The following is a 27908-nucleotide window of genomic DNA, read 5'->3' on the forward strand; positions in this document are numbered from 1 at the left end:
GGCTGTGCGACGAACAGCTTTCATCCCAGAGTCACTACGACTTTGGCCTGCGAGCTCTCAAGAGCGTGCTGGTCAGCGCCGGCAACGTGAAGCGGGAGCGCATCCAGAGGATCAAGAAGGATAAGCGTGAGCGCGGCGAGAACGTGGACGAGAACGAGATCGCGGAGAACCTCCCCGAACAGGAGGTAAAGGAACTGAAGTATCTTTGGGTTTTCTCTCTTCAGTTTTCTGCATTATTAAAACATACTAAAACTACAGTCACAATACACTTCCAGTTTTATGACCACCAGCTAATCCCATGAGCCATATTTTTTTTTACACTGGTTTAGGAGACCATGCCACCCAAAGTATAAAGATTAAAAGGCCTGCCAATATTGCATGTAAGGCATGGCTTTTCTGTTATCTAGAAGGGGTTGTCGCCTAACCTAGAAGATAAGTCCCCTTTCCTCTGTGTCCCTGTGGAAGTGATAGGACCTCTAGAAGGGATGTCACCGACCTCTGTGTGTCTCTGTCTGTGTTCAGATCCTGATCCAGAGTGTGTGTGAGACCATGGTACCCAAGCTGGTGGCTGAGGACATCCCCCTGCTGTTCAGCCTGCTGTCGGACGTCTTCCCAGGCGTGCAGTACATGCGTGGCGAGATGACGGCTCTGCGCGAAGAGCTCCGCAAGGTCTGCGCCGAGATGTTCCTCACCTATGGAGACGGAGATGACGTGGGCAGCATGTGGGTTGAGAAGGTACGTAATGTCGTCCCCAATTATTCACTGTGTGGTTTCACCCAGAAATATACACCTACTCAATCTAGGTGTGCAAGACTGTCATTAAGTCAAATGGTGGCTATTTTGAAGAATCTCAAATATAAAATATATTTTGATCTGTTTAGCACTTTTTTGTGGTTACGACATGATTCCATATGTGTTCATAGTTTTGATGTCTTCACTATTATTCTACAAAGTAGAAAATAGTAAAAATAGAGAAAAACCCTTGAATGAGTAGGTGTTCTAAAACTTTTGACCTGTAGTGTAGATTGGCAAAACCAAACTCTCTATGACAGTATTGTTACTACTTTGAACTCTAACTTGAATGTAATTCCCTTAGAACCTTTGGTGCCGACATTGATTAAAATGTCTGAATTTGAAACCAAGTTTGTCTGCACTCCCAAGATGTCAGCTAAGTGTCAAGTCTGTAATGTTAAACCATATCATTCCAGGTGCTCCAACTGTACCAGATCACCCAGATCAACCACGGCCTGATGATGGTGGGACCCTCTGGCAGTGGCAAGACCATGGCCTGGAGGGTGCTGCTCAAAGCCCTGGAGCGCCTGGAGGGGATGGAGGGTGTGGCCCACATCATCGACCCCAAGGCCATCAGCAAGGACCACCTGTACGGAACCCTAGACCCCAACACCCGTGAGTGGACCGATGGGCTCTTCACGCACGTGCTCAGGAAGTAAGTATTAGCAGGCTTCAATGTAATGTATTGTTGTTCAAGCTATTCTATGTAGTGTGTTGATTTTAAGCACCACATGGTCTCGCGACACGACTGGTGTCCCCCAGGGCTACGAACTAAGCCCTCTTGGTGTCTCTTGTCATTGTCAGGTTGATGACACTCCAAAAGTTTTTCTCTTTTTGTATTACAAATCCAGTCAATTAATTAATCGATTGTTTTGGGGATTTTTCATCCCAGGATCATTGACAACGTGAGAGGCGAGTTGCAGAAACGGCAATGGATCATCTTTGATGGTGACGTGGACCCCGAGTGGGTAGAGAATCTCAACTCTGTGCTGGACGACAACAAGTTGCTCACCTTGCCCAACGGAGAGCGTCTCAGCCTGCCGCCAAACGTATGTCGTGTCCCCTCGAGCCAGATCCCTTTTTAATGAAAAAAAATCCAGAACCATAACACAAGCTTTACATCTGTAATACCATTGGTCACCCTGTGAAGTCCACTTTTGAAACACACTTGCACATACTGATTCAGTTTTAGTCCAGGTGGAGGTTTAATTTGAGTGTGAAACTGCGCCATTGAATTAAACTGGTCATTATCTTTTAGTCAAAAAAAAAAAGATCTAGAAAGAGTTGTGTGCAAGTCTTTTTATTTATTTATTTATATAGTTTACAGTTTATTCACTGTTAGTCAGCACCACCACACTAAACAATTCTATCTGGGTGTGTTCCAGCTCCAGCTTTTTATTGGTCCAAAGGGGACTACCATTAAAACGATTTACATTTGGATCTGTGACATCAGCATTCCTCTCCATAATGTGGTGTCTGTAGGTGCGCATCATGTTCGAGGTGCAGGATCTGAAGTATGCCACCCTGGCCACTGTGTCACGTTGTGGCATGGTCTGGTTCAGCGAAGACGTGCTCAGCACTGACATGATCTTCAACCACTTCCTGGCGCGTCTGCGCAGCATCCCATTGGACGAGGGCGAAGATGAGGCTTTCCGCATGCACAAGGGCACCGAGGACGAGGGCGAGGAGACCGCCTCCCCCATGCTGCAGGTTGGTACTGTTGCTACCCGGGTCCTGTTCAGTAGGGTGCAACAAAACACTTGTTTCACTCTGTTGGAAAACATTTTCTCCCTATTGAACACAGCCCTGGCTCATCTAGCGTTACGTTAACAGTCTTATAACACCCCCCATTGTCCTCTCTCTCCCCCTCTCCAGATCCAGAGGGACACAGCGGCCATCCTGCAGCCCTACTTCACCTCCACTGGGCTGGTGATCAAGACCCTGGAGCACGCCTCCAAGATGGAGCACATCATGGATTTCACGCGGCTGCGTTGTATGGGTTCCCTGTTCTCCATGCTACACCAGGCCTGCCGCAACGTGGCGCTCTACAACAACAACCACTCAGACTTCCCCATGCCCAACGACCAGCTGGAGCGCTACATGCAGGTCAGTCAGCGGTGCCACAGCGCCTCCTGCTTGTGGGGAGGCTAAATGGAGTCCCTCAGGGCTTGGTGTCAATTCCATTTGAATTCATTTAAATTTAGGAGATTAATTGAAATTGTAGTTCAAGAATTGAGTAGTTAGGGGGGGGGGGGGGGTGCAAATGTTTTTTCAATTTACTTGGTGGATTGATTGAGTTGAAACTATCCTGTCAGACTGGAAACTTACCCCAGATAATTAAATCTGATGAATCCAGAGAACATTGCACTAAGCGTCATTATTATTATTATTATTATTATTATTATTATTATTATTATTGAGTGCTTTTCAAGAATCCAAACAATAATACTACATGGGTTTGTAACAATGCTGCACTAATTGTGAACTTGATTTTTGTACAATAAATATATTAGAAAAAATAATGAATGGGTTTTATAAATGTTAAACCATATTTCTGCCGTTTGTGTCCACAGAGGTACTTGATCTACGCCGTGCTGTGGTCCTTCTCAGGCGACGGCCGGCTGAAGATACGTGGCGAGCTGGGTGAATATATCCGCCGCATCACCACTGTGCCCCTGCCTTCGGCGCCCAACGTGCCCATCATCGACTACGAGGTAGGAATGGACGTGCTCTTGAATCTCAGATCATCAAGCTGAATAACAAAGTGGCTCACCCATTTAACTCTCATTAAAATTCAAAAGGTTATTTATTTAAATTGTTTGTCCTATCCTGTGGTAGAACTGGAGCCAGGGCATAACATTAACTTTCAATTTTAAATCAATCAACTTTTTGGTCCACCAACCACTGGCAGGTATATAAAAAAAATCTACCAGCCATGTTTTTTACCAGACAAATGTATTAAAAAAAAAATGGCACTAAAATTACACCAACAAAACAAAAATGGATGAGGATGCTTTGTAATGTTTCTAAAACATATGTATTACTAGTTAGAAGTAGTGTGATATGTTTAATTTCTTTTTTTTTGTGACCTTGAGTATTTTAACCAAAATATCACAGATGAGACAAATGTTCACCTGCCCCTTTAAGGGCAGGGGGTTACCGTGGTAACGTAACAAGTCATGTTTGTGCCCGTGAGATTCTGTTGAAACTCAAAAATAGAAAAACATCCTAGCTTGTGAACAAACGATGTAAACAGCTGGGAAACACAAGGACAAAGTCTCACTTCAGTAGATTTTTCATTCTAAAAATGAATCTTTCACTCAGCTCTTCACAAGCGAGGCAGTGTGAGGAGTCATAGTTCTTTGTTGCGATTTCATTTACCAGCTATGAAACAAAACGACAAATACTTTTAAGACTGCTACTGCAGCATTGATATTACTATAAATGTGATCATACTTGACTAGTGAAATACTTGCACTGTGGAGCCCCGACCACCCGCTAACGTGGCTGGTGGAATATAATTTTTACCCGCCGATGCCAAAATGTATCAGCATGTGGCGCGTGTTAGACCCTGACAGGAGCCCTGAGTTTTTCCTGTTTTCCTGACCATATGAGCTAACTAGGAAAACTTCTTGTCCCTAGAATTTTACCACAACCCTCATTGTTTTTGTTCCTGTCAGGTCACCATCTCCGGCGAGTGGCAGTCTTGGCAGGGCAAGGTGCCACAGATCGAAGTGGAGACCCACAAGGTGGCTAGCCCGGATGTTGTGGTACCCACCCTGGACACGGTGCGCCACGAAGCCCTGCTCTACACCTGGCTGGCTGAGCACAAGCCCCTGGTCCTCTGCGGCCCGCCCGGCTCGGGTAAAACCATGACCTTGTTCAGCGCCCTCCGAGCTCTGCCTGACATGGAGGTAAGTGTGGTCCCATCAGGAACGCTGTTTACTGGGTTTAGATGGCGCTAGACCTGTGGGTTTCAATTGTAGTCTAAACTGTCGTGGGGTGATTCTCAAAATGCATACTACCGTGCTCTGAGCACTCGAGGGTCGGAGTAAGAGTCCAAATCAAAGTATGAGTTCAGTTATCAAATGCGTACTCTCTTTGTACGTATTTTCACTCATGCATCGTTGTGGGTTTCAACTGGAAGTATGCAAAGAAATAAGAGGCAAACGCGTAAAAAAAATAATTACACAATGTATTTAAAATCAATGTAATGTTTTATGCGTTCTCCGTGCAAGAACGTCCTCTGAGAATACACTCGGAACACGGTAGTATGCATATTTTTTTGTTGTTGTGCTGAATTGGAACAAAAGCAGGCGCACCCCTTCAGCTGGTCACCATAGAGATGGACTTAGGTCAGCTTCCAATGTCCACTTAGAATGCATACCACTTGGAATGCAAAACCCAATACATTGCTAATTCGACAATAAGTATGCTAGTGTGGACATTGGACCAGAGGCTACATCTTCAAGTGTGCCAATGAGTCTTTCAAATGAATAATAGGTCTTCCTGCCTAAATTAACCCTTTCACCTCTGCTCCCAGGTTGTGGGTCTGAACTTCTCCAGTGCCACCACCCCGGAGCTCCTGCTAAAGACCTTCGATCACTACTGCGAGTACCGTCGCACGCCCAACGGTGTGGTCCTGGCCCCCGTGCAGCTGGGCAAGTGGCTGGTGCTCTTTTGTGATGAGATCAACTTGCCTGACATGGACAAATATGGTACCCAGAGGGTCATCTCCTTCCTCAGACAGGTGAGGCGGTTTCGGCGTGTACATACATACACACGTACTGGCTGTGTCTCAATAGGTTTAACATGACTGCTTCCTCAATGGCCTTTCTACCTACCAGTGGTACTGAAGTAAAGGAGACCAGGAAGGATGCCATTTGAGAATGGGCCGGTGTGTTCTGAAGTTAAAGGCAAGGATGGGCAACCCTGGTCCTGGACCGCAGGCACTTCATGTTTTTTATTTTTTATTTAACCGACCTGTGTTGAATTTAGGAAATCACTGAATTTATCAATTATCTGTTGATCAGGTGTGTTGCCTGCAGCACTCCAGGAACAGGGTTTCCTACCCCTGCACTAAGGCCTATGTTATGCTGAGTTCCTGCGAGAGCATTAGCTCACCTTCCTCTGGTGTTTTCCCCTGCAGATGGTGGAGCATGGAGGCTTCTACCGTACCTCAGACCAGACCTGGGTCAAGCTGGAGAGGATCCAGTTTGTGGGAGCCTGTAACCCCCCCACCGACCCCGGCAGGAAGCCCCTCACCCACAGGTACTGTCAACATGACCTATGTCCATTTTGAGACCATGTAGCTTTTTCCTAGGTCTTGTTTAGTAGTAGCGACTCACATGGCACACAGCGAGGGAGCGATGTGACAAACTCTAGCAAAACGTTTTGAAACGGGAAAAGGAGTGTTTTTTTGTATAGGTGAAGTAGTCCCCTACCCGTTTTCAGTCAGTTTTCTACCGTTTGGTGCCTAATGAATACGACCCTGGTCGGTTTTGAATGATGGGTAACTGTTGGTATTTTTATTTTTTATTCCAGGTTCCTGCGCCACGTGCCAGTGGTGTACGTGGACTACCCCGGCCCCGCCTCCCTCACTCAGATCTACGGCACCTTCAACCGGGCCATGCTGCGTCTCATCCCCTCGCTGCGTACCTTCGCTGAGCCACTCACCGCCGCCATGGTGGAGTTCTACACCATGTCTCAGGTAAGAGCTTACATATCAAACCTAGACGGATAAAGTAGTAGAGGTATTTACAGTTATCTGCAGTAGTAGAGGTATTTACAGTTATCTGCAGTAGTAGAAGTATCTACAGTAGTAGAGGTATTTACAGTTATCTGCAGTAGTAGAGGTATCTACAGTAGTAGAGGTATTTACAGTTATCTGCAGTAGTAGAGGTATCTACAGTAGTAGAGGTATTTACAGTTATCTGCAGTAGTAGAGGTATTTACAGTAGCAGAAGTATTTACAGTAGTATTTTGAGTTTTGCCATGACTTACGCCATGTTATTTTGATATCTGACTGACTAACAAGATCAATGGGGGCCCCCTGGAGGTCAGGGCCCCTGGGCGCGTGCCCGGTCCGTATTCGACGACAATTAGTTTAGATGGCTGGCGTAGACCAACATGCTCATCTAAAAATGGTTACCTGTCAGTGACTGACAAAACCAGAGAAAAACTGCTGATGCAAAATCAAATTTTAAAATGGTGTATTCTACTATTCTGACTCTAAACAGTAAGTTGAGACCCTGACTGAGTGGCTATTTTTTATTTTATATATATATATATATAACGTCACAAACTGATCTGGGACCAGGGTAGACTGGATGTGCTGTAGGGGAACTGACCTTTTTGTCCTCATGGAGCATGTCCCTCTGTCCACTACAGGAACGCTTCACCCAAGACACCCAGCCCCACTACATCTACTCTCCCCGTGAGATGTCCCGCTGGGTGAGGGGCATCTTCGAGGCCCTGCGGCCCCTGGAGACACTCCCTGTGGAGGGTCTCATCCGCATCTGGGCCCATGAGGCCCTGCGCCTCTTCCAGGACAGGTGTGCGGCTACTTCCCTAAGGACTGAACACACAGACTCCCCCAAAGTAGCCTAGTAGAGTCTTTGGGGGAAAGATTGTTTAGCGTTATTAATATGGCTTGGAGTTTTCCCTTGCCGGGAATAACACCAGGTGCTTGTTCCAGGCTGTAACCTGGAAAACCCTGAGTTTTCTTTATTGTGTGACCTGATTGAGTTTAAAAGTATGCAAAGAGATTCAATGTTGTTGTCTAAGGTCCTGACTGACCTGTTAAAACTATTCTCTCCCGTGCACAGATTGGTGGAGGATGAGGAGAGGCGCTGGACAGACGAAAACATTGACATGGTGGCCCTCAAGCACTTCCCCAACATTGACCGTGAAAAGGCCCTCAACAGGCCTATCCTCTACAGCAACTGGCTCTCTAAGGTGAGCTTCCTGCCCATAGTAGCAATATAATACGCTTCTGTTTATACAGACGCAATATAAGTAATTTTTTATATATATATATCACTGCACTGTCCCTTTCGCTAAACCTGCATTAACATCTGCTAAACATGTGTATGCGACCAATAAAATGTGATTTTGATTTGAGATGCAATATAACATGGTTCTGTTTAATTCTGTGTATCAGCATATGTTGCAGCATCACCTACCATACCAACTACCATATAGACATTACCCACTGTGAATGTAGAGCCAAGAAATTGACAATCATGGCTTGTGTCGGTTGAATGAAAGATGTTTTTGTGTTAATGGCTGTCTGTCCCCATCCTCAGGATTATATCCCAGTGGAACAGGAGGAGCTGCGAGACTACGTCAAGGCCCGTCTGAGGGTCTTCTACGAGGAGGAGCTGGACGTGCCCCTGGTGCTCTTCAACGAGGTTCTGGACCATGTCCTCCGAATCGACCGGTAAATTAAAAAAACAAAATACTTCTCTGCTTCAACATTGTGAAATTTAGCACGTGGATACACTTTAGTTTTTTTTATATGACTCCTTACTTGACACTGTTGAAAACGGCCAATTATTGTCCTTTTCCAGAATCTTCCGACAACCCCAGGGTCATCTCCTCCTGATTGGAGTCAGTGGAGCAGGAAAGACCACCCTGTCTCGTTTTGTGGCCTGGATGAACGGCCTGAGTGTCTATCAGATCAAGGTTAGTAAAGAAAAGTCCTGTGGTAATGGCTAACTGTAAATCTAACTCTGTTCCTTTTTTAATTACCATTTTTAAAGCTATCTGAATCGTCATCTCGACACAATACAACAAAATATTATGGGTGGGAAAAGTAGTGTTTCAGAAGTTATTATTTTTTTAGGTCTGTGGAATCCATTGGATGTTTTATTATTTTTTTTTATTTCACCTTTATATAACCAGGTAGGCTAGTTGAGAACAAGTTCTCATTTACAACTGCGACCCGGCCAAGATAAAGCATAGCAGTATGAACAGACAACAACACAGTTCCACATGGAGTAAACAATAAACAAGTCAATGTAAAAATGGAACAAGTCGATATGTAGGTTCTAATGCGTTGAGTGGTTGAATGAGGTGCTGACTGCATTGTGATGTCTGTGTCCAGGTCCACAGGAGATACACGGGAGACGACTTTGACGAGGACCTGCGGACGGTGCTGCGTCGCTCCGGCTGCAAGAACGAGAAGATCGCCTTCATCATGGACGAGTCCAACGTCCTGGACTCTGGCTTCCTGGAGCGCATGAACACCCTGCTGGCCAACGGAGAGGTAGAGACCGCCAACCCAAGCTTACACTTTAATACTCAAAAATAGAACAGTCTCCGTTCCTCTGTCTGCACTGACGTTGAAGAGACAGGATGGGGTGAAGGCCAAATCAAGATCATATTGCTTTTTACCTATCTTGTCAGCTCAGAGCAGAAGGGACAAGGAGAAGGTAGTCACTTTAAACAGATCCCTTGTCGCCTCTTCCATTGGTTCCTACCTAGATACTGCTATTGAGAAACTTGTTGGATACTGCTATTGAGAAACTTGTTGTTAGGAAATACCATACCCTCAAGTTCCTATATACATGACCAAAGGTATGTGGACACCTGCTCGTCCATCATCCCATTCCAAAGTCATGGTCATAAATATGGAGTTGGTCCCCTTGTTGCTGCTATAACAGCCTTCACTCTTCTGACAAGGCTTTCCACTAGATGTTGGAACATTGCTGCAGGGACTTGCTTCCATTCAGCCACGAGCATTAGTGAGGTCGGGCGATAAGTTCTGGCTTTCAGTCGGGTTTCCAATTCATCCCAAATGTGTTTCATGCTCTAGCAGGGCAGAAATTTGATGACTTGATTTGTTGGAAAGGTGGCATCCTATGACGGTGCCTAGTTGAAAGTCACTCTGAACTCTTCAGTAAGGTCATTCTACTGCCAATGTTTGTTTATGGAGATTGCATGGCGGTGTGCTCAATTTTATACACCAGACAGCAATGGGTGTGGCTGAAATAGCCAAATGCACTATGTCCACATACTTTTTGTGTGTGTGTATATTCTCTAACATGTGTCCCTGCCCAGGTGCCAGGTCTGTTTGAGGGTGACGAGTACGCCGCCCTGATGACCCAGTGTAAGGAGGGCGCCCAGAAGGAGGGTATGATGCTGGACACGCATGAGGAGCTCTACAAGTGGTTTACCAGCCAGGTCATCAGAAACCTACATGTGGTCTTCACCATGAACCCCTCATCTGAGGGCCTGAAGGACCGCGCCGCCACCTCCCCTGCCCTCTTCAACAGGTGGGGGCCTCCTATATCCACACCTGCAGTCAAGTCCTAAAATTTACTTTTTGTTCCACCAACCACTGTGGCAGGTAGATGGAAAAAATCTACCAGCCACTTAGATTTTTTTTTACCAGCCGAAATGTTTTGTCATAATTAACAAACATAAAAAACAGATGACCGTGCTTAATGATTCTAACGCAAAAAAATGTATTTGTAAGAAGTAATGTGATAAATTGCTCAATTTCGTTAAATTTTTATTAACAAAAATATCAGATGAGACAAAATATTCAGCTGCCACTTTAAGGGCGGGAGGTTACCGTGGTAACGGGGCCACTCTAGTCATGTCACGTGGCCATGATTTTGGATCTGACTAGTAGACCCCGCATCTCCTTCGCTATCACTCAGAGCCTCCAAAAATGACTCTTATCAGCACAAAGCTCCCCAGCCAGGCCTTGTTACTGCGTGAGGTGGGATATAGATTTTATATTTCTTTGTGCGATTAGCAGCTGTGAAACAGCAGAAAAACAGCTACTGCAACATTTATAAATCACAACTAGCAAATGTGCTCCTACTTGACTTTTTGTACTAAATGTTTATTTGCAAATGTAACGCTCTCTCTGTAGAGCCCTGCAAATTGACCACCCACCTATGTGGCTGATGAAATACACCTTCTTACCTGCCTATACCTAAATCTACCGCATTTGGCAGGTGCTAATGTTATGCCCAGCCGACAGTACCGTGGCGCTGGTATTACCTTAGTAGCTGACTCTAAACCCACTCAAATATTTCCATTGAACAGGTTTGCACACTGTCACTGGTCCCGAGTAGTGGCTGATTCGGAAGTCTTAGAAAAAAACATATTTTTTTTTTCGTTGAATTGATACTTTGGGATCCCATTTGGATAGACAAGACACAATGCACTCACCACCACCCCCCCCCCCCCAGTCGTTTTCAGATCTGTCATGATTGTAGCCTTCCACTGCAGTATCTGTGTTGGACTCTCATAACTCTTTCTCCCTTCCCTTCCACAGGTGTGTGTTGAATTGGTTTGGAGACTGGTCAACTGAGGCCCTCTACCAAGTGGGCAAAGAGTTCACCATCAAACTGGACCTGGAGAAACCCAACTACAAGGTGCCTGACTACATGCCGGTGGTGTACGACAAGCTGCCCCAGCCACCATCTCACCGCGAGGCCATCGTCAACGGCTGCGTGTTTGTCCACCAGACACTGCACCAGGTAAGACTCACGCTTTGGTAATCAGACCTGGGTTCAAATTGTGTTTGTTTTTTAATTATTTTTTCAAATACCTCAGCTGAGCTCGCCTAGTGCAATGGAACCAATGGAATAGTCCCAAAAGTGCAAAAACACGGCCCTTCTGGCACTCCAGGCAGGCTCAAACAAACCCTTAAAGTATTTGAAATAATAGAAATACCAGGCCTATGCACTTGTGGAGATCTGAGAGGATTTGATTGGTGTAAGCAATATAGTGAAACTACTTGATTATACCTGTCAATTCCTCTCAGATCTCCACAAGTGGGCTTAGAGGTACGATTTGGGACTGGGACAACATTTTAAACCAGGTCTGTCGATCATATGACGGTAAAATGGTACTCACGTTTGCTTACGATGGCGTTCTTCCTCCTCAGGCTAACAGCCGGCTGTCCAAGCGTGGCGGGCGCACCATGGCTATCACCCCGCGCCACTACCTGGACTTCATCAACCACTACGCCGACCTGTTCAACGAGAAGCGCAGCGAGCTGGAGGAGCAGCAGATGCATCTCAACGTGGGCCTGAGGAAAATTAAGGAGACCGTGGACCAGGTGACGCTTCCTTCCATAATGGTCTTTCCTGACAAACATTAACTTAAGACGTGGATAGAGCTAGCTAGCTAGCTAGCTAGCTAGCTTGCAGACGTACAATTTGGCTCAGTGTTTCAAGATTATGGTAGATCTGTTTGGATTTTTATTGTCCGTTCGAGTTGTTTGTCACCACAGTCTGTATCTTGATCTTCACCCATAGGTGGAGGAGCTGCGTCACGACCTGAGGATCAAGAGCCAGGAGCTGGAGGTGAAGAACGCGGATGCCAACGACAAGCTGAAAAAGATGGTCAAGGACCAGCAGGAGGCAGAGAAGAAGAAGGTAAGAGAGAGAGGAACTATTTCACTGTATACCAGTGGTCTGACAATACCGTCCCTCTGGGCCAAGAAATAAGCAGATCAGGTCCTGATGTGGCTCCCGGGCTGGGACTTTCAGATCTCTGCTGTATACTAACTTCTGTGGAAGTAGATGGTGGTTGTATTAGACCTGTGTGTTTTCCATTGGGATTTCTAGGTGATGAGTCAGGAAATCCAGGAGTCTGTGTACAAGCAACAGGAGAAGATCAAAGACAAACAGCTGAGTGTCAAGGTAGACCTGGATCAGGTGGAGCCCGCTGTTATTGAGGCCCAGAATGGTACGTCTCCCTTTCTGTTTTATTTTGTATTTAATTTCCTTACACTTCTGATGACTGCTTTAGACATTGTTGCAAAATCAGCTTAGAGGCAGGCTGATCTATTTAACAAGCAGTGTTGTTTTGGGAGCGTTCATAATCACAATGTCACTGCTGCTGTTGAATGATTACATCCCCAAGTTTACATTATGAAATGCCCAGCTGATAGAAACAACACGTTTACATTATGAGATGCCCAGCTGATAGAAACAACAAGTTTACATTATGAGATGCCCAGCTGATAGAAACAACAAGTTTACATTATGAGATGCCCAGCTGATAGAAACAACAAGTTTACATTATGAGATGCCCAGCTGATAGAAACAACACGTTTACATTATGAGATGCCCAGCTGATAGAAACAACACGTTTACATTATGAGATGCCCAACTGATAGAAACAACACGTTTACATTATGAGATGCCCAGCTGATAGAAACAACACGTTTACATTATGAGATGCCCAGCTGATAGAAACAACACGTTTACATTATGAGATGCCCAGCTGATAGAAACAACACGTTTACATTATGAGATGCCCAGCTGATAGAAACAACACGTTTACATTATGAGGTGCCCAGCTGATAGAAACAACACGTTTACATTGAGATGCCCAGCTGATAGAAACAACACGTTTACATTATGAGATGCCCAGCTGATAGAAACAACACGTTTACATTATGAGATGCCCAGCTGATAGAAACAACACATTTACATTATGAGATGCCCAGCTGATAGAAACAACACATTTGCATTATGAGATGCCCAGCTGATAGAAACAACACATTTACATTATGAGATGCCCAACTGATAGAAACAACACATTTACATTATGAGATGCCCAGCTGATAGAAACAACACGTTTACATTATGAGATGCCCAGCTGATAGAAACAACACGTTTACATTATGAGATGCCCAGCTGATAGAAACAACACATTTACATTATGAGATGCCCAGCTGATAGAAACAACACATTTACATTATGAGATGCCCAACTGATAGAAACAACACATTTACATTATGAGATGCCCAGCTGATAGAAACAACATTGCTCTTTTTGAGCAGATTTCTTTTTCTTTCCAAGTTCTTTATTGTCCTCTCTCCCGCGGTCTCCCGGTACGAGATGGATATCTCTCTTCTTAATCTAACTTCTCTGCTTTTCTTCTCACTTTCCCTCTTTGCTGTTGATTCTCCCCTCCGTCCTCTTGTGCCCCCCCCCCCTCCTCTGGCCGGGGTTAGCCGTTAAGTCCATTAAGAAGCAGCATCTGGTGGAGGTGCGTTCCATGGCCAACCCACCGGGGGCGGTCAAGCTGGCCCTGGAGTCCATCTGCCTGCTCCTGGGGGAGAGCACCACAGACTGGAAGCAGATCCGCTCCATCATAATGAGGGAGAACTTCATCCCCACCATTGTTAACTTTTCTGCCGATGAGATCAGGTGACCATGAGTGTTTTGTTGGAGGGGGAAGATTGCGGCGGTGGGGTTTGCGTGACCGAGGGAAGGGGTGTCTGTGATTGATCAATGGCAGAGAGGAGTTGTGTGATTTGACATTTGATTGAACCAATTACAGAGCGGTTTGGTTTGAACTGCCGACATGTTTTGGCACTTCTGCAGTGAAATCTAGAGCAAGACGCATTCCTGCTAGCAAGTTTTAAGAGATCCAAAATGGCCTCTTTCCTCAATGGAGTTCAAATACCTAAACACCTCTGCCCTGAAACACAGTCCCTTTGCCCCCCTCTTCCAACCCTGCTGCTGTCAAACCCCCCTCCTCCCACCCCTTCTGTCCTGCATGGTTCCTAAAGAGTGGCCCCCCCCTCTTTTTCCCTCCCCCCATCATCCCTCCCCAGCCGTCAGCTCTATTAAGCGTCACCATCTTGTTGAAGTGCGTGCCATGACCAACCCCCCTCCCACGGTTAAGCTGGCCTTAGAGTCTATCTGCTTACTGCTGGGCGAGGAGACTAATGACTGGAAAAAGATCAGACAAGTTATTGTCAGGGACAATTTCATCACCAACATAGTCAACTTTGTCTCAGAGGACATGAGGTACTGTGCTTATCCGTTTTATATTACTCTGATCGCAATCTTCCTCACGCAGTTGTGATTCACTGTATTATTGTTAATTGCCAAGTGGTTGTCTTGAGAAATCAGAAGAGTAATGTACTGATTTATTGATAGTAGACTAATCTTTGAATCAAGTTAGCATGTCCAGCAGTTGGCTAGATATGTTTTCTGACCGTAGTTGGTAGAAAAACAGTCTGAAATCAGTCACTACGATCTGTATCCATTTGGATGAAACATTTCAAAATGATTCATACTAAATAGAATGCAATTTTCCAGTTGAAGGGGAATTTCACCCTAGCTCTGTCAGTCATTACTACCCACTATGTCATCTATCCATCAAAAATATCCCCAGTACAAGCTACAACAAGTGCATTTTCATTTCACCGGTAGAATCAAACTTCCTGTGTATTCGTCTGCTCCAAGTGTACCACCACTCCGGCATTCATAGCGAATGCACGATGCACGACGGGGCCAGAGCAGGAAGCGCCACTCCACACCAAGCTGTAGTCTTTCAGTGAATCGGCCAATAGGAGCATTGCTGAAAAGACGTCTAATGGCTCTGTCAAACAAAGACAACCATATCTACACCCAGATGTATGGTGTGGTCGGTATAACATGGAGGCTTCGTGAAATGCCTTTTTAGATCTCATCCATCACATCAATACACCGGATGTTGTCATCGGGTGTATCGTTCGGCACGTGAAACCCAGACCTGCTGCCTTTGTGGTCAAATATGTGTGAAACACTTCTCACTGTGCTAGAAGCGTTTCAGACACGATCCAAGTCATATTTTGGTGAAATTTCTCTTTAAAAGCTGTAACAACCAAAAGGCTTTTTTTAAATGTTTGCTTCCTTGCACGCCACCCCCTTCGTACATAATTTCATCATAATCATTTCTGAATACCCTGCTTTCAATTTAATTCATTTGACATTTTTATACAATTGCCTGTTGCTCTGTCCTAACCCTGTGACCTCTATTGTAAATGCAGTGAGTCAATCCGTGAGAAGATGAAGAAGAATTACATGTCCAATCCCAACTTCAACTACGAGATGGTCAACAGGGCCTCCCTGGCCTGTGGCCCCATGGTCAAATGGGCCATCGCTCAGGTAAGGAAACCACCACCCACTGACCTTTATAATGGGAACGGTTCAAGGGTGAATCTAAAGTCTTTCCTCGATTCCTTGCATCCTCTCTCCTCGTCTCCCTCTCAAAACACATTGGAGGAGAATGTCATAGAGGAGGATTCTTGGATCTTCCAATGCATTTGGAGAGGAAGTATTTGAGATTCATGTAATGTCTGAGTGCCAGGAGTAAATTCTTCCTTACCATGTGTGTAAAAAAATTATAATAATCTGTACCTTACTTATAACCTGCAGTTATAGCCTGCAATTATATTGACCCATCTCTTCCCCCTCTTCTAGTTGAACTACGCTGACATGTTGAAGCGCGTGGAGCCGCTGAGGAACGAGCTGCAGAAGCTGGAGGACGATGCCATGGACAACAAGTCCAAGGCAGAGGAGGTGGAGCAAATGATTCACGACCTGGAGTCCAGCATCGCCCGTTACAAGGAGGAGTACGCCGTGCTCATCTCTGAGGCCCAGGCCATTAAGGCAGATCTGGCCGCCGTCGAGGCGAAGGTAGGGAAGTCCATCCACCCATAAAACAACCATTTCACCATCTCCATAACCTTAGGAATTAGCAGCAGGCTAACATCCAGGTACTGGGGGCGGGGGTGTAGGTCACCTGCAGCAGGCTAACATCCAGGTACTGGGGGCGGGGGTGTAGGTCACCTACCATTTTTCCATAACCTTAAGAATTAGCAAGAGATTTAGGAAATACGTTTGAGCAAATAGTGTTTTTTCAAAGAAAAAGGCGTGGCATCTCAACTATGAACATTCTGTAAGTCAATGCCCTAGACTTGACAATAGAATGTTGCCCAATGGGATGAGTCTTCAGTTTAAAACTCCATTCCAATGCAATTGAAGACTAGGTGGAAAAGCCCTGTATCAATCCAATCCATCGTTGTTCTCATTGTTAAATCCGACCTTGACCGTCTTCTGTGAGTGCAGGTGAACCGCAGCACAGCCCTGCTCAAGAGCCTGTCTGCCGAGAGCGAGCGCTGGGAGAAGTCCAGCGAGACGTTCAAGAACCAGATGGCTACCATCGCCGGGGACTGCCTGCTGTCCGCAGCCTTCATCGCTTACGCGGGCTACTTCGAGCAGCAGATGAGGCAGAACCTCTTCACTACCTGGTCGCACCATCTGCAGCAGGCTAACATCCAGGTACTGGGGGGGGGGGGGGTGTAGGTCACCTGCAGCAGGCTAACATCCAGGTACTGGGGGGGGGGGTGTAGGTCACCTGCAGCAGGCTAACATCCAGGTACTGGGGGGGGGGTGTAGGTCACCTGCAGCAGGCTAACATCCAGGTACTGGGGGGGGGTAGGTCACCTGCAGCAGGCTAACATCCGGGTACTGGGGGGGTGGGTTGTTCAGTGGCTCATGTAATGGGGGTAGTTCTCAGCACTAGGCTTTCGTTGACATCATGAGTAGGGGAGGGGTCATGAGTTTTTCCATTTCAAATGAGGGATGATGAGGATTAAAAATACTGGCCTTAATGATAAATGACCTTGCCGGAGATGTGGAGAATTGGGTTGGCTCCCACGGCTATTTCCTAGGCTTTAGTTCAGACGGCTAACTGTTTTAAGTCGCATGGACAACCCAAGTTCGAAACGTAGACTTTTACGCCTACTCTGGCAACTCAAGGCCTTATTCTATGTAATGTTCTAGACTCCCATTTTGTATGGCTAAGCAGATCTGTCTCTCCCACTAGTTCCGTACGGACATCGCCAGGACTGAGTACCTGTCCAATGCGGACGAGAGGCTGCGCTGGCAGGCTAACTCCCTCCCGGCGGACGACCTCTGCACCGAGAACGCCATCATGCTCAAGAGGTTCAACAGGTGAGTGTGTCCATCCGATTCACAATATCATCCACTTTTTTTTCCACGTCTAGGAGTTGGAAGTGTTCTAAATGACCAACACAGAGTGGTAGAGGATGATAGTTCTATCATAAACCTCTATAGAAAGCTAAACACTTCGCTGTGGATCCTGTCAGAAGATACAACACTTTACCATGGAAATGTTTGTATAACGAATGCCTATCCTAGTTCCACGGTGCATCCAAGAGTGTGATGGATAGACTTTTTAAAATTATTTTTTTAAGACTTCTGGAAAGCTGTCCGTTTCTTTGGGCTAAATGAGATTCTAATACATCAAAAAAATGAAACCTTTCCCAGGTATCCACTGATCATCGACCCGTCCGGCCAGGCCACAGAGTTCATCATGAACGAGTACAAGGACCGCAAGATCACCAGGACCAGCTTCCTGGACGACGCCTTCCGGAAGAACCTGGAGAGCGCCCTGCGTTTCGGAAACCCTCTGCTTGTGCAGGTCAGAACAGACTTCTAGGTCGATCCAGCATGTTCCAGACCATGTGTACCTCTATAATAGCATGCTAGTAACACATGCTATTCATCTGAATACATTGGGAGGTAGTACTCTGCTTCTGCCGCAAAATATAATCTCCCTTGAGACTGGTAACATTGTTACTATATTTAACATAAGCTTTAACGTAAATGTTAGGTCCAGTAGCTAGCTAGCGAATGCAACGTTTGGTTCTGGGTTCCAAGATTACTGTTGGGCTAGCCAACCTTGGTTCATTTGGATAAAACCATTTAGCTTCCATGTAACTAATGGTAATATGTAACAATGTCTCCCCCAGGATGTAGAGAGCTACGACCCCATCCTGAACCCGGTGCTCAACAGAGAGGTGCGCAGGACCGGCGGACGCGTGCTCATCACCCTTGGCGACCAGGACATTGACTTGTCGCCATCCTTCGTCATCTTCCTCTCCACACGCGACCCCACAGTGGAGTTCCCTCCAGACCTGTGTTCTCGTGTGACCTTTGTCAACTTCACAGTGACACGCAGCAGTCTGCAGAGCCAGTGTCTCAACGAGGTGCTGAAGGCTGAGAGGCCCGACGTGGACGAGAAGCGTTCCGACCTCCTCAAACTGCAAGGTGAGACGCTTGCTTGCGCAACTCTCGTTCCGTGTGCCGACAGTCTCTTGCATTTAGATGATGAATCTATCCAGAACCTGATTTCATGTGAATGAAACTCGCATACGGATCTGACTGCTGATATGCAATGCACACGAAAGTATCTACTCTCTACTCTTAGTCCTATTTTATCCATTAACCCTCCCTCCCTCCACCAGGTGAGTTCCAGGTGCGTCTGCGCCAACTGGAGAAGTCCCTGCTGCAGGCCCTGAACGAGGTCAAGGGTCGTATCCTGGACGACGACACCATCATCACCACCCTGGAGAACCTGAAGAAGGAGGCGGCGGAGGTGACCAGGAAGGTGGAGGAGACTGACATTGTGATGGCTGAGGTGGAGGCGGTGTCGCAGCAGTACCTGTCCCTCTCTTCGGCCTGCAGCTCTATCTACTTCACCATGGAGGCCCTGAACCAGGTACACACACTGCTATCTCTTATAAAGATTATCCCTTGTGCAGACAGCGTCTTGCATTAAATGATGAATATATCCCAAGCCTGAGTTCATGTGAATGAAACTCTTATACGGATCTGACTTCTGATATGCAAGTCTCTTCTAGTTCTGTTTCTATGGTGATGACCCTCTTAAAAACCTTCTAGTAGTGAACCAAAAAGTACTGTACCTGTCCGTCTCCAGATGCACTTCCTGTACCAGTACTCGCTGCACTTCTTCCTGGATATCTACCACACGGTGCTGTACGAGAACGCTAACCTCAAGAGTGTTAGCGACCACACTCAGCGCCTCACCCACATCACCAAGGACCTCTTTCAGGTAAGCGCACATCTCAAACACCCACTAGAACCTAGAATGTCTAAAAAAACCTCACATCTAGAACACCTTCTAGAACATCTAGAGCTGGAGTTTTTTCTTCAAGGATTAAGTTTATGGGTTTTTGTTTAGAGGTTTTCTAGTGCAAAATCACCAATCCCATTTTCTCGTTTTCAGGGGGCGTTCAACAGAGTGGCCAGAGGCATGTGTAACCAGGATCACATCACCTTCGCCATGCTCTTAGCCAGGATCAACCTGAAAGGCATGACAAGGTATTGAACTTTGAACTTTCTACACATTCCAGGTTATAATGTGAAGGATAAGGTCCATGGTTCAGTTCCAAAATCTACACTACCACAATGTATTGAGGATGCATTCTAAGAGGTATACTAGTGTGGACAGTGTGGCGTTGCCCCTGCATGTCATTGATAACCATTTCCTGTTGCCCCTCAGCGAGCCGTCCTACGACGCGGAGTTCCAGCACTTCCTGCGTGGTGCGGAGATGGTGCTGAAGGGTACAGCGGTGCCCAAGGTGAAGGGCCTGACCACGGAGCAGTGTGAGGCCATGATCATTCTCAGCCGTCTCCCCGCCTTCAAGGACCTGGTCTCCAAGGTGGAAGCTGATGAGGTGAGAAACTTGGGGGGGAAGAAAATGACTTTAGCAATGTGAAGCTCTTTAATAAACCGTTTGTTAAACTGACTCTTTACTAAACTGTTTAAGCAGAAGAGCATTACAATTATTTTTTAGAAGAAAAGAGTAAGAAAGGAACATTTAAGTTGTCGTCGAGGTTGGCGTGTTTTTTTTTTATGTTTTGTTTTTACCATTGCAGCAATTCTTCATGTGGATTGAGAGCAACTCCCCTGAGCTGTCCGTGCCCTACCTGTGGACAGAGGAGAAACAGTCAAGTGAGTATTTCAATCCGATTTACTTTGGGGGAAGCATAGAAACCCATGACGTTCAGAGGCTGCTATGCATTGTCGAGATCCCAATTATGCTCTTGATAGAATTTGCATTAAAAATACAAAATGAATGTAGAGAATATGGGTAGTTTGTGGTTCAGTGGTGGTGGTAGAGTGCTACGGGGATTCTGTGCAGTCCCGACTGCAATGTAGTCCATGTAAAAAATGTACTTTGTCTGTCCTCGACAGCCTCCATCGGTCAGGCAGTGCACCAGCTGCTCCTGATCCAAGCCTTCCGTCCGGACCGCATGCTGGCCATGGCCCACATCTTTGTATCTAAGGTCCTGGGAGACACCTTCATGGCCATCATCGAGCAGCCCCTTGACCTGGGCAACATTGTGGAGAGCGAGGTAACAGAGCATAGAAATAGAATCTACCATCGTAGAATCTACCATCGTCATTTCATATCTATGGTACAGAAGTCTGGACATCCCTGAATCGAAAATCAGCTCAGATATAGTGTGTTATTTGTACTGTGTTTAAGGGTCACTGTTCTACGTACCATTTGTGTATTACAACCGCTCATCTCCTCATGAAACTTGTTCTCCTACCCGCCTAGGTGAAACCCAGTACCCCTGTTCTGATGTGCTCCGTACCCGGGTACGACGCCAGCGGCCTGGTCCGGGACCTGGCAGCTGAGGAAAACAAACACATCACCTCCATCTCCATTGGTAGGTAGCCTACAGCAGGGTTTTAGTCAGTTCAGTTTGAAAACAGCCCAGGAGGAAGTATGAAACATCTACAGGCATCTTAGAAACCTGGTTCCTCCTCTTCTTCTCTCTCAGGTTCTGCTGAGGGCTTCAACAAGGCCGACCGCGACATCAACACCGCTGTTAAGTCCGGCAGGTGGGTGATGCTGGAGAACGTGCACCTGGCTCCTGGTTGGCTGATGCAGCTGGAGAAGAAGCTCCACTCCATGCAGCCCCACGCCAGCTTCCGTCTCTTCCTCACCATGGAGATCAACCCCAAGGTCACATTCCACTTTCAACTTCCTTAGAAAAAATAAACAAGATAGCGAGTATGACAGTGTTTTACTCTGTATTGAGGACTAGAAACACATAACAGTAAACTTAATGAAAGTGCTAGAAAGGGGTTTTTGAAGAAAGTTCAAGCTCACTCAATTGTTGATAATAACAAATAAAATAAAATGTTTTTAAAAACAGTGATTTAAAAAAATATCCACGTTGTTACTTGGGAGTATAACTTATCACTGTGATTGGTTAACCTCAAGCTTTTTCTCGCCAAGTGGCACAGTTATGAATGTCTTGACTGTTGAGAGATCTAAATGCGTTTTCTCTGTTCCTCTCAGGTGCCAGTGAACCTGCTGCGTGCTGGACGTATCTTTGTGTTTGAACCTCCTCCTGGTGTCAAGGCCAACATGCTGAGGACCTTCAGCAGCATCCCTGTGGCTCGCATGTGCAAGGTGACCAACACAACTATATGAATACTGATTACTCTCTCGCTCCTTTTCTCTCTCCTGTTACTTTTTGCCCCTCTGTTCGTCTCATACCTTCTTCCTCCGTAAACTTGGATGAATGATTTATTTTTACCTTTGACTATTAAAGGGTCAATCTGTAATTGTGACTATTTTTTGGGGGACTTTTAACTTCTTGATGCACCCATCCCGTTAGCGGGTTTATCAACATCCGCTGAATTGCAGAGCGCCAAATTCAAATTAAATTACTAAAAATCACAAGTGCAATATAGCAAAACACAGCTTAGCTTGTTAATCCACCTGGAGAAAGCATACCAAGCGTTTATGTAAGGACATCTCTCTCAGTAGACAAAACATTACAAACAGCTAGCAGCCAAGTAGATTGGTCAGAAAAGCAATAAAATGAATCGCTTACCTTTGATCTTCGGATTTTTGCACTCACGAGACTCCCAGTTACACAATACATGTTCCATGAAGATAATTTTTATATCCAAAATGCCACCATTTGGTTGGCGCGTTTAAATGTTCAGAAATCCACAGGCCTGGAGCGGTCATGACATCGCAGACAAAAATTCCAAATAGTATCCGTAAAGTTAGTAGAAACATGTCAAACGTTTTTTATAATCAATCCTTAGGTTGTTTTTACAATATATAATCGATAATATTACAACTGGGACTGTAGCTTCTTCAATAGGAGAGAGAGAAAGTAATGTCTGCTCCAAGCTGTTGCGCATGCAAAACGCTGCTGGCACCCAGCCATACAATGACGAGATGTGATCTTTCTCGCTCATTTTCCAAAATAAAAGCCTGAAACGATGTTTAGACTGTTCACACCACGGGGAAGCCATAGGAAAAGGAATCTGGTTGATATCCCTTTAAATGGAGCGAAGGCAGGCAATGAAACAGAGAGCTTTCAGGAAAAACAGCACTTCCGGGTTGAATTTTCCTCAGGTTTTCACCTGCAATATCAGTTCTGTTATACTCACAGACAATATTTTGACAGTTTTGGAAACTTTAGTGTTTTCTATCCTAATCTGTCAATTATATGCATATTCTGGGCCTGAGAAATAGGCAGCTTCATTTGGGTACGTTTTTCATCCAAACATCAAAATACTGCCCCCTACACTCAACAGGTTAAATTAATTATATTTTTTATATTAAATACCCATAGGTTCTTTAAGAATATAACTAAGGCCTGTTGAGCTTAGTTTAAGTGTCCTACCCCATCAAGAACCCAAGATATAAGCTTGTTTTACTCCATTGTTTGTAAACAATGTAATTGAAAACTAACGTTGTCTCGCCTTGAAACAACATGGTTAAAACTATCATTTTAATATTGTGGATGGTCAGTCCTTGCATGCATAGCTCTGTCTGAATTTGAGAGCTCCAAACCCATTCCTCAGCTATTTACCAAAACATTGGTGGAGTGGCTACTTTGTTTGAACTTCAGATTGCCCCTATAAAAACAAACTCTTCTACTTGTCTGTCATCCTCTGCAGGCACCCAACGAGCGTGCCCGCCTCTACTTCCTGTTGGCCTGGTTCCACGCCGTCATCCAGGAGCGTCTGCGCTATGCCCCGCTGGGCTGGTCCAAGAAGTACGAGTTCGGAGAGTCGGACCTGCGCTCGGCCTGCGACACCGTGGACACCTGGCTGGACGACACCGCTAAGGTCAGTCACACGCTGTTGTCTCTTACGTTGGGTTCTTTCTGTATGCAGAACGTCTCTTGCATTAGAGCAGGGGTGTCAAAGTCAAATGGACGGAGGGCCAAATAAAAAAATCAGCTACAAGACGAGGGCCGGACTGTTCGAATGTTCATTGAAAAATTTTTAAATGACGCATATAGTCTAGTGAACCTAATTGAACCTACTGAAAACCTAACAAATATATTACAATATGATCAGATAAATAAAGCAATATTTTCTTATGGCTCTGTCAGTAATCTTTAATTTTCAACAGACACAAAAGACAAATTTCCTTTATATAAATATCCCCATAACATGAACATTAAATGAAAGAAACCGGTATTCAAGGCACCATCAGTAGACTATATTTTCTATTTTAGCAAAAGTGGGCTAAATTTACTTCAAAGAAAAAACAATAATAGCAATTTTCTATCATCCACTCAACTGAAATATTTTTAAAATATAATTGGATTGAAATACAAAAAAATAAAGTGCAAAAATCTATTAATCAAAAACAACACTTTGTTTAAGGAGAAGTAACATGCAGTGAAAACAAATATTAAATTTTAACTTTTAAACTTGAACTGAGTAAAAACTCTAAATATGTGATTGCACAGTAATGTTCACTTGTTTGAGGTTGAGGGTGATACTTGGTGGTGTCCCATCTTTTCCACAAGTTCATCAATGTTCGGGGTAAGGCTCTGAGCTGAAGAAATCCTCAGAATTGAGTGGAGGTGTTCAGCAGTAAGTCGACTTCTGTGTGATGTTTTGTTCAGGTTCATCAAAGAAAAGTTGTTCACACAGGTATGTGCTGCCAAACATAGACAACGTTTGAGCAGCCTGGATGCGCAGCTGGGGCATTGTGCCGGGGAGGAAACGGGCGAACTCCGCAGCACCCACTGCCGCATATTTTGCCCTCAGTGCATCATTGCATTGGAGGTCAATCAACTCCATTTGGAGGTTTGGTGGTGAGCTTTCCACGTCAACAGCAAATGGGTTACCGAGCAGTTCCAACCTGCTTTTTTGTGCTTCAAAGTCAGCAAATCGGCGTCGAAAGTCAGCGGCAAGCATACCTATTTTATCAGCCAACTGTGTGCTCGGGAACGCACTGGTAGAGAGCTTCTCTTTCATGGTCTGGCAGCTGGGAAAGTGGCTCAAATTTTCTTTCCGCATCTGCGTCTCCCACAGAGTCAGTTTGGTTTTAAATGCCTTCACTGTACTGTACATATCAGAGATGACACGATCCCGACCCTGCAGCTGCAAGTTTATTGCATTCAGATGACTCGTAATGTCACACAGAAAAGCCATTTCACACAGAAACATTTCGTCTCGGAGTTGTGTTGTGTCTTTCCCTTTGCTGTCCAAGAACAGACAAATCTCCTCACGAAGCTCGAAACATCTTTGAAGCACCTTTCCCTGGCTTAGCCATCGCACCTCTGTGTGATAAGGCAAATCACCATGCTCCGTTTCTAACTCCGTCAGAAATGCCTTGAACTGGCGGTGATTCAAACCTTTGGCTCTGATAAAGTTAACTGTGCGCGTGATGATGCTCATTACATGCTCCATTTTCAAGGCTTTACCGCACAACGCTTCCTGGTGTATGATACAATGATAAGCTGTCAGCTCACCTGTCGCGTTTTCCTCTTGCATCTTTTCCCGTATCTTCGCCACCAGTCCGCTCCTGTGTCCACACATCGCAGGTGCTCCGTCGGTTGTCAAACCCACGAGTTTTTCCCAAGGCAGCTCCATCTCATTTACACATCTTGACACCTCTTCATACAAATCATGCCCCGTAGTTGTGCCATGCATAGGACGTAAAGCCAAAAACTCCTCTGTCACGCTTAGGTTGGAGTCCACTCCGCGGATGAAAATTGACAACTGGGCAATGTCAGAAATGTCGGTGCTCTCATCCACAGCCAAGGAATATGCAATAAAATCTTTTCCCTTTTTCACAAGCTGCTCTTTTAGATTGATGGACAACTGGTCTACTCTCTCGGCAATGGTGTTTCTGCTCAGACTCACATTTAAAAAGAGTTGCCTTTTTTCTGGGCAAACTTCGTCACAAACTTTAATCATGCAGTTTTTGATGAAATCCCCCTCCGTAAATGGCCGGGCTGATTTAGCGATCTCTTCTGCCAAAATAAAACTGGCCTTGACAGCAGCCTGGCCTTGTGATTTGGCTTTTTTGAACAGAGCCTGTCGAGATTTGAGGCCTCGTTTTAATTCCTCTGCCTTTTGTAGCCTTTGTTCCATGTCCATATTCTTGTTTTTGTCCGCGTGTTTCGTTTCATAATGTCGTCTCAGATTATACTCTTTCAGTACCGCCACACTTTCTCCACACAGAAGACACACAGGTTTTCCAGCTACCTTCGTGAACATATACTCCGACTCCCACCTTGTTTGAAACCCCCGGTTCTCAGTATCCACCTTCCGTTTTGCCATTTTTGATGGGTATCTGAAAGTTAATTTTACTGTGATGCTGACGACTGCTGTGCCAATAAATATTGAAATGAAGCAGCCTACTGCTCGGTGCGTCACCTTTGCATTGTGGGAAATGTAGTATTGGTGCGTGTAAAAGATCTGCGGGCTGCCGGCTTGCTGCGGGCCGGTTCTAATAATAAATCAAGATCATCCCAGGGGCCGTAAAAAACCTTCTTGCGGGCCGGATGTGGCCCGCGGGCCTTGACTCTGACATATGTGCATTAGAGGATGAATTTATCCCGAACCTGATTTCATGTGAATGAAACTCTTCTACGGATCTGACTGCTGATATGCAATACACACACATAATATATACATTCTTGCAATTAGGAATGAAGTTGAAGGTCACTCAATAAAAACTAAAAAATTACTAGTCTCTAAGTTGGATGGGTGTGGTGACAATAGAACAGGTATACTATGTATTTCTGTGGTGGTAACCCTCCGTTCTCCTCTTCCTCCACACCCCCAGGGCCGTCAGAACATCTCCCCAGACAAGATCCCCTGGGCAGCCCTGAAGACCCTGATGGCCCAGTCCATCTACGGCGGCCGCATCGACAACGAGTTTGACCAGCGCCTGCTCAACACCTTCCTGGATCGCATCTTCACCACGGGCAGCTTCGACTCAGAGTTCAAGCTGGCCTTCAAGGTGGACGGTCACAAGGACATCAAGATGCCCGATGGCATCCGGTCAGTGGCTGGGGTTGGGGTGGTAGTTTTACTTTAGTGATATTACAAAAATATAAACGCAACAGGAGTATTTCTGTCAGAAAGCCCTTTTGTGGGGTAACATGCATTCTGACTGGACCTGGCTCCCTGCCCAGTCATGTGAAATCCATAGATCCAACTGTAGTGCATTAAAATCTTTGAAATTGTTGCGTTTGTGTTTTTCGTGTGTATCAGCTGAAAACTAAGGTGTAGTATACAGTACATACAAAAAAACTATATATTGTGATCAATTCTCAGTAAAATGAAATTCAGGAATTCAGGGGAAATTCACACATTTAGGCATTTCAGGTGATTTTCTAACATCCTCCCTCAGTAAACGCTGTTCTCTCTCTCCTCCCTCCTCTCTCAGTAACACTGTTCTGTCTTTGGTTCCAGGCGTGAGGAGTTCATGCACTGGGTGGAGATGCTGCCAGACACCCAGACCCCGTCCTGGCTGGGCCTGCCTAGCAACGCTGAGAAGGTCCTGCTCACCACTCAGGGTATGCTATTGGCTACAGCTGGTTGGCCCCGGCTGCAGCTGCACTCAAGCGGCTTGTCCGGTTTTGTCTGTGGGATCCTTTGTCTGCAGCGAAGGAGACTGCCGAAACTCATCACTCATCTTTGGTTTCTCCTCTCTCCATATCTGTTGTAACACATCTTATTTCCACAGGCCTCATTCTCATCTAACTAGAGAAATGACTACCATTGGTGTAGAGCATATTCTAACTTGGGCAAGGATAGGCAACCCTGGTCCTGGAGGGGCCGCAGGCACCATGTTTTTTGATTTAACCGACCTGGAAGACCAGGTGTGTTGAATTCAGGAAATCACTAGTCCTGCAGTGGCACTCCAGGAACAGGGTTGCCTTCCTCTGAACTACAGGAAGGACTACCAGGGCCTAAAATGTACTTTTTGGTCCACCAGCCACCGTGGCAGGTTTGGTCCACCAGCCAATTGTATTTTTTACCAGCCCAAATATTTTTTCACCTTAATGACATAAAAAATAATAAACTGATGACCATGTTTCTAAAACAAATAAGGTTTTTAGTAAGAAGTAATTACTTTTTTAACCAAAATATCAGATGAGACAAAATATTCAGCTGCCCCTTTAACAAAGAGGAGACAGAATATATACCTAGTATTTTGTGTTTAACAGCATCAC

At 45.5% G+C, this 27908-nt stretch overlaps 1 protein-coding gene and 3 non-coding genes across 5 annotated transcripts in view; all 4 read left to right on the forward strand.

The window, feature by feature from the left end:
* dync1h1 (dynein, cytoplasmic 1, heavy chain 1) overlaps window positions 1-27908 on the forward strand; it is a 55727-nt gene that overhangs the window by 24084 nt on the left and 3735 nt on the right. Inside the window, exons 30-69 of one of the 2 annotated variants that reach the window (XM_036955170.1) lie at window positions 2-185; window positions 523-735; window positions 1209-1447; window positions 1685-1841; window positions 2275-2502; window positions 2668-2898; window positions 3366-3506; window positions 4473-4706; window positions 5336-5542; window positions 5942-6063; window positions 6337-6502; window positions 7183-7346; window positions 7620-7749; window positions 8100-8233; window positions 8364-8478; window positions 8900-9061; window positions 9856-10070; window positions 11087-11291; window positions 11702-11875; window positions 12075-12194; window positions 12387-12507; window positions 13784-13979; window positions 15593-15710; window positions 16026-16241; window positions 16674-16886; window positions 17434-17561; window positions 17898-18051; window positions 18383-18680; window positions 18878-19131; window positions 19351-19485; window positions 19660-19754; window positions 19936-20110; window positions 20313-20388; window positions 20632-20792; window positions 21002-21113; window positions 21228-21412; window positions 21752-21865; window positions 23377-23547; window positions 26513-26730; window positions 27145-27248. In XM_036955170.1, coding sequence (XP_036811065.1) covers window positions 2-185; window positions 523-735; window positions 1209-1447; window positions 1685-1841; window positions 2275-2502; window positions 2668-2898; window positions 3366-3506; window positions 4473-4706; window positions 5336-5542; window positions 5942-6063; window positions 6337-6502; window positions 7183-7346; window positions 7620-7749; window positions 8100-8233; window positions 8364-8478; window positions 8900-9061; window positions 9856-10070; window positions 11087-11291; window positions 11702-11875; window positions 12075-12194; window positions 12387-12507; window positions 13784-13979; window positions 15593-15710; window positions 16026-16241; window positions 16674-16886; window positions 17434-17561; window positions 17898-18051; window positions 18383-18680; window positions 18878-19131; window positions 19351-19485; window positions 19660-19754; window positions 19936-20110; window positions 20313-20388; window positions 20632-20792; window positions 21002-21113; window positions 21228-21412; window positions 21752-21865; window positions 23377-23547; window positions 26513-26730; window positions 27145-27248 — 6785 coding nt within the window. Of the gene's footprint in view, window position 1; window positions 186-522; window positions 736-1208; window positions 1448-1684; window positions 1842-2274; window positions 2503-2667; window positions 2899-3365; window positions 3507-4472; window positions 4707-5335; window positions 5543-5941; window positions 6064-6336; window positions 6503-7182; window positions 7347-7619; window positions 7750-8099; window positions 8234-8363; window positions 8479-8899; window positions 9062-9855; window positions 10071-11086; window positions 11292-11701; window positions 11876-12074; window positions 12195-12386; window positions 12508-13783; window positions 13980-14389; window positions 14586-15592; window positions 15711-16025; window positions 16242-16673; window positions 16887-17433; window positions 17562-17897; window positions 18052-18382; window positions 18681-18877; window positions 19132-19350; window positions 19486-19659; window positions 19755-19935; window positions 20111-20312; window positions 20389-20631; window positions 20793-21001; window positions 21114-21227; window positions 21413-21751; window positions 21866-23376; window positions 23548-26512; window positions 26731-27144; window positions 27249-27908 lie in introns of both variants that reach the window. The other variant, XM_036955171.1, reaches the window with a different exon arrangement.
* Window positions 18733-18804, forward strand: LOC118941557. Its single transcript, XR_005037854.1, has one exon. It is a non-coding gene; the product is annotated as a small nucleolar RNA SNORD50 (small nucleolar RNA).
* LOC118941558 lies at window positions 19187-19258 on the forward strand. The gene has a single exon (XR_005037855.1). It is a non-coding gene; the product is annotated as a small nucleolar RNA SNORD50 (small nucleolar RNA).
* On the forward strand, window positions 26264-26335 carry LOC118941559. Its single transcript, XR_005037856.1, has one exon. It is a non-coding gene; the product is annotated as a small nucleolar RNA SNORD50 (small nucleolar RNA).

The sequence above is a fragment of the Oncorhynchus mykiss genome, chromosome 19 (assembly GCF_013265735.2).
Source record: "Oncorhynchus mykiss isolate Arlee chromosome 19, USDA_OmykA_1.1, whole genome shotgun sequence".
Taxonomy (NCBI): Eukaryota; Metazoa; Chordata; class Actinopteri; order Salmoniformes; family Salmonidae; genus Oncorhynchus; species Oncorhynchus mykiss.